A 10088-nucleotide genomic window follows, 5' to 3' on the forward strand; every position below is an offset into this window, starting at 1 on the left:
GGGCGCGCCCCCTCGCGCGCGGCCTCAGCCACTCGCGGAGGAAGGGGTGGGAAACACTGTCATGACAGCCCAGGCTCCCGCCCGCCTGCCCGCCAGCCTGCCCGGCTCCTTTTTCCGCTGGCTCCGTGGATATTTTGGGAGCCTGGTCTGTGCCAGGCGAAATCAGCAGCGGTGAACGCGCCAGGCCAGGCCCTCGGGTGTGCCCGGCGCTGTGCCCACCGAGAGTTTCACAGGCATTGAATCCTCCCCGCACGCCCGCGGGGGCAGGTCTTGTCGGCATCCCAGCTTACAATGGTGACACCGTGACTCAAGGGAAGTGCTGGGGTTTGTCCCAGGCCACAAAACTAGGAAGTAATGGGGCCAGGTGTCAAACCCAGAAGGGCTATACTTGACCGGTAGGAAGCCCTGGGGAGACATAGCCAGGGGTTATAATGATCGGTTTCCTGGGCGAGTCTTTTGCCGCTATCTCATTGAAACCTCACAGCAGCCCTGCAAAGGTAGACACCATTATTATCTCATTTCAACAGACGGAGAAAGTGAGGAGCTTGGCCAAGTTCTCAGAACTAGATGGGTTTCCAGCCCCGGCCAACTGACCCCAAGGCCTGCCCTCCCAGCCACTACCCTTCCTGGTTACAGAGGAGGAAATGGAGGTTGGGAGGAGCAAATGGTCTTACAGAAGGGTTTAACAAGTCACCTTGTTCTCCTATCCCGCCGTGAGAAAATGCCCCATAGGCAGATGAGGTTCCTGTCACTCTGATGGCTGTTTCAGCATAGCTCACTGCCCTGCACCATTATGCTGTGGCCATTAAGGCTTGAGGGCCCAAAGCCAGATTCACTGTATTTGTGCAAAGTCATAGATGCAAACAAGACACTTCAAGGCATCCAGCTTCTGCAGCCTGGGCCATGGCCTGGGAGTCAGGGGCTGGACTTATTTCCCTGCATCTGCCCAGAGGTGTTTTGTGACCATCGCCAAGTCACTTCCCCAGTCGGGGCCTCAGTGTCCTCATGGGTAAAAACCAAGAACCTTGAATTCCATAATCCATTGGAGCACCTTCCAACATCCACAGATATACAAATGGCTGTTTGTAGCCATCCCCCGACCTGGCCTCCCTCGCCTCCCATTAGAAAGAATAAGACTGAGTAGGATTAGGTGGTGACAGGTCACTGCTCAGACAGTCCCTCCCAAATCAGCTCATGCTTTAGCATCCTTCAAGGCAGGGTCCCCCAGCCCAGCCACTAACTCCAGTGGGCTAGGTACTCTGCCCATGTCCTCTGCAGAGCCTACTACAGTTGAATATCCAAAAGATTACCCAGAAGGTGAAAGAGAATTCGAAAGTGACACTCTATAACCAGGTTGAGCCATTTGAAAGTGTCTTCCACTTCTGCAAGGCAGAGAAGTTTTGCAGCTTAATTACCATGAGAATCATGGTTTTGGAGCAGGAAGCACTCACATAGATCATCCTGTCCATTTCACATACTAGTATACCGAGCCGCACCCCACACCCTACTCATGGTCATAGCTTTCTCTGCATTTGAGCCCCCAGTTGCAGGGGACACATTACAAGTCTAGCACCTATTCCTCTCAATTCTGCAGCTCCAGTACCTAGAAGATGTAAACACAGATCATTCAATGTAAGTTTCAAAACAGTCCTTTCTCTGCAAGTTTATACGTATATAACAAATATACTGGCTGGGCGTCGTGGCTCACACCTGTAATCCCAGCACTTTGGAAGGCCAAGGTGGGCAAATCACTTGAGGTTGGGAGTTTGAGACCAGCCTGGCCAACATGGCGAAACCCCATTTCTACTAAAAATACAAAAATTAGCTTGGCATGGTTGTGCGTGCCTGTAATCCCAGCTACTTGGGAAGCTCAGGCAGGAGAATCACTTGAACCCGAGAGGCAGAGGTTGCAGTGAGCCAAGATCATGCCACTGCACTCTATCCTGGGTGACAGAGTGAGATTCTGTCTCCAAGAAAAAAAAAAAAAAGGTCTGTATTTTTGGAGACCCCCCCCCCAACCAGGTGCTAAGGGATAATGAACTGGAGATGGCAAAATGAGGAGGTCTACCAACTAAGAGACCATTCAACAATGGCAGTACAAATAGCAAAAGGTAGGTGGACTGACCCCCGAGACTAATATATTGGAATTGTAAATATTTGCATGATTATAAAACTTCAAAATGAGTGAGGCAGTGCCTGGCATCTGAACAGTTTGTTTTTGTGAACCAGCAGGGCTCTCAAAGTGAATTGCAAGTTCAAAGCCCAATTTTCTAGAAGAAAAAGACAGTTCATTTGAAGTGCTATAAATGATTTGGTATTTACAATCTAAATATTGGCCAGGCATGGTGGCTTATGCCTGTAATCCCAGCACTTTGGGAGGCCAAGGCTGGCGTATAACCTGAGGTCAGGAATTCAAGACTAGCCTGGCCAACATGGCGAAAACCCGTCTCTACTAAAAATACAAAAATTAGCTAGGTGTGGTGACAGATGCCTGTAATCCCAGCTACTTGGGAGGCTGAGGCACAAGAATCACTTGAACACAGGAGAGGGAGGGTGCAGTGAGCTGAAATCACTCCACTCCACTCCAGCCTGGGCAACAGAGTGAGCCTCTGTCTCAAGAAAAAAAAAAAATCTAGATCTAAATATCCAATTTAATAGCTTGCAAGGGCAATAAAGCCTAAGAAACAGGCAACTAATTTTGGGGTCAAGTGAGACAGTGAGAATCAATAACTAATAATTACATAGGTGATTTGTAAGCTGACCATGGGAGGAGCTGACAAACATTATCTTTGCTTTGGGTAAGTAAGGGAGGTTGCGTGGCACAAGCAAAGACCCAGCCAAGCTAGAGTCTGGACAGCAAGTTTGGACTTCAGGCTTCCTCCTCTAAAAAATGAGAATAACAATTTGTAAAGATGAATTGAGTTAATAAAGTGCCTGGCCCTCAGTGGTAATTATTATTATTATTATTTGTTGTTGTTGTTGTTTGTTTTTTTGAGATGGAGTCTCGCTCTGTTGCCCAGGCTGGAGTGCAGTGGCGTGATCTCGGCTCACTGCAAGCTCCGCCTCCCTGGTTCAAGCAATTCTCCCTGCCTCAGCCTCCCAAGTAGCTGGGATTACAGACATGCACCGCCATGCCCGGCTAATTTTGTACTTTTAGTAGAGACGGTGTTTCTCCATGTTGGTCAGGCTGGTCTCGAACTCCCGACCTCAGGTGATCCGACTGCCTCTGCCTCCCAAAGTGTTTGGATTACAGGTGTGAGCCACCGTGCCCGGCCAAAATTATTAGTTAGCCATATTTTAAGTATTTCAATGATAGATGGTTAGTTTTCTTCATAGATTCATTAATGCACTACTTTTAAAACAAGTAGTTTAAATGATTGTACTGTGATGAGAAAAATGAACCCAGGAAGCATAGTTTTATTAAAATTTGTCAGATAAATTAGTCAGATAATGTTAAATATACCTTTAGATGCTTAACACTTTTCTGAGGAAAAATATTAGTCTTAATTTTCTCCATGAGTTGGGTGATGAAGCTCTAAAACCTAAAGTTTACTATGCCTCATTTTTTCATCAGACTCTGGGGAAGTCTTAATCCAAAAGACCCTCTAGGGATGCTGGGAGAATAAATGATGCAACTGATTTCAGGGCCTGAAAACAAAGGGACCTAATATATATTTGTTGAATGAATCATTATTTTATTCATTGTTATTGCAATAGGGAGCATACTGCACTAAAGCAAATTCCTACTAACACTTGATGCCTTGGAATTTTTAGAAAAATATAATACCCCAACTGATTTTTTTTTGAAAACTAATTCTACTGAACTTTCACGCTCAAGTTTTTGGCCCTTTAGCGTGAAGGGGACGCAGTGGCTGGAAATGACCAAGCGGTTGGAGAGCTCTCTGCCGCATACCTGGGAGGCACTGGCCTGACAGCCAACTAAGTATGCAAAGGATTTCAGGCAGGACATCGCCTCCCAGGGCTGTACAAGCCCACCCAAGCCATCTACCGAGGGGCGAAGTCCTGACCAGATGCGGGGCGAACGACCGCGCCCGCGAGGTACCATGAACCCGTTTCACCCCAAAGTGGGCCAGCAGGGCCCAGCCCTAGCTCCGGCGGCGCAGAGCTGACTCAGGACGTGGGAAAGGAGGAAAGGCGCCTGCCGCGGTGTCCACCCTGACGAGCACCCCAACGTGCAGGTTATCGATCTGCGCCTTCGCCTTGGGATCACCTCCTTTCCCAAAAAAAGAGGGCCCCAAAGTGGGCGAAGCCTCACTCCCGCCCCCGCCTCACTTCTATCAATAACACCTATTCCCTGGAGGTGCCCTGCGCTTTAGTTTCCAAAGAGCTGTGACATATGGATCTGCTGCCTTGGAGAGGCAGGCCCGCAGGTGCTCACTTCATAGAGGGGAAACAAGCACGGCAGTGGGAGGGGTTTCTGGGGGCATCTGGAGCCTCAGGGGGGGCCGGCGGGTTCCGAAACAGCACCCCTACACCCCCCACGCGGGTCCCCAAGCTCGCCCCGAGCCACCCGAGGAGGACGCCTCCCCGCAGCCGCTGCCGCCACCCCGGCCACCCCTCCAGCACGACCCCCGACCCAGCCGCCCCGGCGCCGGCCACTTAGGCAAATACCTCTAGCCATGACCACACTCTGTCACCGCCTGGGATCTCCCGGGAAACCCAGCTTTCGAAAAAAGTTGCAACAACTGCAGCCAACTGCCCCGCAGGGCTCCAGCTGTTCGCCCCGATTGGCGCCGCCGCCCGCCTCTCCGCAGGTTGCCCGTCGTGATAGGCAAACTCGCAGGGAGGCCACGCCCTTCTCCCGCCTCTTAGGCGGCGGGGCGGGTCCAGCCGTCGCACTAACTACAAACGCTTTCCCGACAGGTCCTGGGGGAGGAGGTGGGGGGGGGGGGTTTAAATTTGACCGTCGCCCGACGTTGATTGGCTGCAATGGAAGACACCCGAGCTGCCATTGGGAGGCCCTAGACTCCTCCCCCTCCCGCTGCTGAAGCTCCGCCTCCGGAGCGTGAGTCGCCCGTCAGGAGCCCCGGGCTCAGAGCCGACCGGATCCGGGACTTCCGGTTCTCCGCGGGCTTGACCGGAACCCGACCTTTGACCCCTGATGCCTCCTAATAAGCTGGGAAACCTGAGTCCCCCAGCAGTTTAGCAACTCCAGCACACCGACCTCTCCGGCAGTTTGATCCTTTCATTCTCAGGTTTGAAAGGTTTAGCCGGGCGAGGTGGTTCACGCCTGTAATCCCAGCACTTTTGGAGGCTGAGGCGGGCGGATCACCTGAGGTCCGTAGTTCGAGACGAGCCTGACCAACATGGAGAAACCCAGTCTCTACTAAAAATACAAAATTAGCCTGGCGTGGTGGCGCATGCATGCAATCCCAGCTACTCAGGAGGCTGAGGCAAGAGAATAACTTGAAGCCAGGAGGCAGAGGTTACGGTGAGCCGAGATCGCAACATTGCACTCTAGCCTGGGCAACAAGAGCGAAACACTGTCTCAAAAAAAAAAAAAAAAGTTTATTGAATATTCCAGTATTCAAAACCCACAGGCACAACTCCTACCAACTAACTGGGTCAGTAGAGGTCCTTCCAGGACCGCAAAGATCCTAATGCTTCACACCCACCCATTTTGCCGATGGGGCAATAGAGGAAGTGGGTCACCTATGCACTGCCCAAGGTCACCCAGCAATGTAATTGCAGGGCCTAGATCAGTCTCTCCACTGTTCAGACACTAAATGGCTACCTTAACCCCAGGGAAGCAAGTATTCGCTGTTCCCCTCTGGGAGAGGGGGCTCAGTCAGTATGTTCCCAGAGGATCAGGTGTTCTGGAGTGTCTTTGCTTTGGTCTCAGGGAAGGTGTCCAGTTACTACTGCTCTTCCCTGGGGCCCCTCCGAGGGGTGTGGGATGAGGTCACTAATCCGTCCTGTCTCTTTGGTAGCTGAAAAGATTTTGGAGACCCAACCATTGCCCAAGGACCCTGCCAAAGCACCAGGAAAATAGGAAAGGAAAATAAAATGATATATGTGAAAGCACTGGAAAAGGTAGAAAAGGACACTTTTGTCACAAAGTCGTTGTGTCACTTGGCACATCAGTTCAGCTCTCTGGCCTTCCATTTTCCTAGCTGTCAAATGGAGGAGCTGGTGCCATAATCTCCAACGTGCCTTACAGCTTCCATAAATATGTAGAGGAGTGGAGGCTGAGGCAGGCGGATCACCAGGTCAGGAGATTGAGACCATCCTGACTAACACGGTGAAACCCCGTCTCTACTAAAAATACAAAAAAAAATTAGCCGGGCGTGGGTGGCAGGCATCTGTAGTCCCAGCTACTCGGGAGGCTGAGGCAGGAGAATGGCATGAAGCTGGGAGGTGGAGCTTGCAGTGAGCTGAGATTGCACCACTGCACTCCAGCCTGGGCAACAGAGTGAGACTCCATCTCAAAAAAAAAAAAAAAATCATTTTATTTATTAATTTTTATTTTTCTTGAGACGAAGCCTCTCTCTGTTGTCCTAGGCTGGAGTACAGTGGTTTGATCTCGGCTCACTACAACATCTACCTCCTGCGCTCAAGCAATTCTCCTGCCTCAGCATTCTGAGTAGCTGGAATTATAGGTGCCCACCACCATGCCTGGCTAATTTTTGTATTTTTAGTGGGGGTTTCACCATGTTGGCCAGGCTGGATTTGAACTCCTGACCTCAATTGATCTGATGGCCTCAGTCTCCCAGAGTGCTGGGATTAGAGGCGTGACCCACTGCGCTCAGCCCAGTTTTATTATTGTTATTATTACACTTTAAGTTCTAGGGTACATGTGCACAAACGTGGAGGTTTGTTACATATGTATACATGTGCCATGTTGGTGTGCTGCACCCATTAACTTGTCATTTACATTAGGTATATATCCTAATGCTATCCCTCCCCCCTCCCCCCAATTTTTTTATTTTTAATAGAGATAGTGTTTCACCATGTTGGCCAGGCTAGTCTCAAACTCCTGGCATCATGTGATCTGCCTGCCTCAGTCTGCCAAAGTGCTAGGATTACAGGCGTGAGCCCACCACCCCCAGCCTAAAAGATTATTTTATTTTATTTTGTTTTATTTTATTTATTTTTTGAGACAGAGTCTCATTCTGTCATCCAGGCTAGAGTGCAGGGGCACGCATTCTCGGCTCACTGCAACCTCCACCTCCTGGGCTCAAGCAATTCTCCTGCCTCCGCCTCCCAAGTAGTTGGGATTACAAGAGAGTGCCAATCATGCCTACCTTTTTTTTTTTTTTTTGAGATGGAGTCTCACTCTGTCACCCATGTCACCCAGGCTGGAGTGCAATGGTGTGATCTCGGCTCACTGCAACCTCTGCCTCCTAAGTTCAAGCAATTCTCCTGCCTCAGCCTCCTGAGCAGCTGGGATTACAGGCATGTGCCAAAACACCCGGCTATTTTTTTGTATTTTTAGTACAGACGGGGTTTCACCATGTTTCCCAGGCTAGTCTTGAACTGCTGACCTCAAGTGATCTGCCCGCCTCAGCCTCCCAAAGTGCTTGGCTTACAGGCGTGAGCCACTGCACCCGGCCATATTTTTATATTTTTAGTAGAAAAGGGGTTTCACCACGTTGGCCAGGCTGGTCTTGAATTCCTGACCTCAAATGATCTACCTGCCTTGGCTTCCCAAAGTGTTGGGATTACAGGCGTGAGCCACCACACCCATCCAAAAGATTATTTTATTTATGTATTTATTTATTTATTTTTTGAGACAGAGTTTCGCTCTTGTTGCCCAGGCTGGAGTGCAATGGTATGATCTCGGCTTACCGCGACCTCCACCTCTCAGGTTCAAGCAATTCTCCTGCCTCAACCTCCAGAGTAGCTGGGATTACAGGCATGCGTACCACGATGCCCGGCTAATTTTGTATTTTTAGTAGAGACAAGGTTTCTCCATGTTGGTCAGGCTGGCAGGCTGGTCTCAAACTCCTGACCTCAGGTGATCAGTCCGCCTTGGCCTCCCAAAGTGCTGGGATTACAGGCATGAGCTACTGCACCCGGCCTATTTATTTATTTTTTGAGACAGAGTCTCGCTCTGTTGCCCAGGCTGGGGTAAAGTGGCAGGATCTTGGCTCACCACAACCTGTGCCTCCCAGGTTCAAGAGATTCTCCTGCCTTAGCCTCCCAGATAGCTGGGATTACAGGAGCCTGCCACCACACCCGGCTAATTTTTGTATTTTTAGCAGAGATGGGGTTTTGCAGTGTTGGCCAGGCTGGTCTCAAACTCCTGACCTCAAGTGATCTGCCTACCTTGGCCTTCCAAATTGCTAGGATTACAGGCGTAAGCCACCACATCCAGCCCAAAAGATCATTTTAAATAGTGATTAATTCTATAAGGAAAAAAGGCGGGCCAGGCCCGGTGGCTCATGCCTGTAATCCCAGCACTTTGGGAGTCCATGGCAGGTGTATCGCTTGATCTCATGAGTTTGAGACCAGCCTGGGTAATATCCACTTTTCTACCCTGTTCTGTGATACAGGGCAGCAAACCGTAATTCCCCGTTCTCAGTTAATGTTAGGTGCTTCCAATGAGAGCAGATACAAGGAGCCTGGGAGGCAGGAGGAAGAGAGGGGACTTTTCTTGCCTGTTTGCTTGCTACTCTTAGCATGTTCCCTCAGTAATAACACTGCATCTGGCAGTAGCATTTGGTTCAGTCTCCAGGTTATTTGCACACTCCCAGAAACAGTCTCCTTGTGCTCCCGTGGAGGCACTAATGGCAGACTCCTCCTCAGAGTTTTGAGTCCCAACTAGGCAGGGCTCTGGGAGGCCCAGCATCAATCTGGTCATGCCTCTTTCTTTTTTCCTTTCTGTCTTTGTTTTTTTGTTTGTTTGTTTTGAGACAGAGCCTCACTCTGTCACCTGGGCTGGAGTGCTGTGGCACAATCTCAGCTCACTGCAGCCTCTGCCTTCTGGGTTCAAATGATTCTCCTGCCTCAGCCTCCCACATAGCTGGAATTACCGGCATGCACCACCACACCAAGCTCATTTTCTGTATTTTTAGTAGAGACAGGGTTTTGCATGTTGGTCAGGCTGGTCTCAAACTCCTGACCTCTAGTGATACGCCCACCTCGGCCTTGAAAGTGCTGGGATTACAGGCATGAACCACGGCACCTGGCTATGTGTGTCTTTCTTAGAGGGGTGAGAATGAGCTCTCTGGGGCTCTTCCTCCGATTTTGCTAGCTCTGCTAACCCCAACTTGTTTTTTTTGGTTTTTTTTCATCTCCAGCTTTGGAGGTGGTAGCTATTTCCTCTAGTTGCTATTTACATTACCTCGGTGTTCCCTTTCTGTCTTCTCAGTCCTCTGTCGCCTGTTTAATGAATTTCCTATTTTAACTTCTCTCTGTTTTCCTAACTGGATGCCGACTTACAGAAAGGCCCTGAGAAGACTTAGATTTTTACTCCAGTCCAATGGGAAGCCACTAAATGGTTTTAAGCAAAGGGTAGATTGATAGATTGTAAATCTGAATAGTAATTTATTGCAAAGAGTACATTATGATTACTCTTATAATTATTGACACTGGGCATGGTGGCTCATGCCTCTAACCCCAGCACTTTGGGAGGCCCAGGCAGGAATATGACTTGAGGTCGGGAGTTCGAGACCAGTGTGGCCAACATGGTGAAACCCAGTCTCTACGAAAAACACAAAAAAAATTAGCAGGGTATGGTGGCGCATACCTGTAATCCCAGCTACTTAGGATGCTGAGGCAGAAGAATCGCTTGAACCTGGGAGGCAGAGGTTGCAGCGAGCTGAGATTACACCACTGCACCCCAGCCTGAACAACAAAGTGAGACTCAAAAAATATATATATGGCCAGGCATGGTGGCTCACGCCTATAATCCCAGCACTTTGGGAGGCAGAGGCAGGTGGATCACCTCAGGTCAGGAGTTCAAGACCAGCCTGACCAACATGGAGAAACCTTGTCTCTACCGAAAATACAAAATTAGCCAGGCATGGTGGCGCATGCATGTAATCTCAGCTACTCGGGAGGCTGAGGCAGGAGAATTGCTTGAACCCGGGAGGCAGAGGTTGCAGTGAGCCAAGATCATGCCA

At 49.8% G+C, this 10088-nt stretch overlaps 1 protein-coding gene across 1 annotated transcript in view; it reads right to left on the bottom strand.

Annotated features, from left to right (window-relative positions):
* The window catches only part of SETD8 (SET domain containing (lysine methyltransferase) 8), a 31545-nt gene extending 26335 nt beyond the window's left edge, over window positions 1–5210 (bottom strand). The window contains exons 1-3 of the mRNA XM_011948583.1: window positions 5186–5210; window positions 4799–4887; window positions 4633–4716 (exon numbers count right to left, since the gene is read on the bottom strand). Of these exons, the coding sequence (XP_011803973.1) occupies window positions 4633–4716; window positions 4799–4887; window positions 5186–5210 (198 nt within the window). The remainder of the gene's footprint in view (window positions 1–4632; window positions 4717–4798; window positions 4888–5185) is intronic.
* Window positions 5211–10088: the final 4878 nt, after the last annotated feature.

Source organism: Colobus angolensis, unplaced genomic scaffold (genome assembly GCF_000951035.1).
Source record: "Colobus angolensis palliatus isolate OR3802 unplaced genomic scaffold, Cang.pa_1.0 Scaffold28, whole genome shotgun sequence".
Taxonomy (NCBI): domain Eukaryota; kingdom Metazoa; phylum Chordata; class Mammalia; order Primates; family Cercopithecidae; genus Colobus; species Colobus angolensis.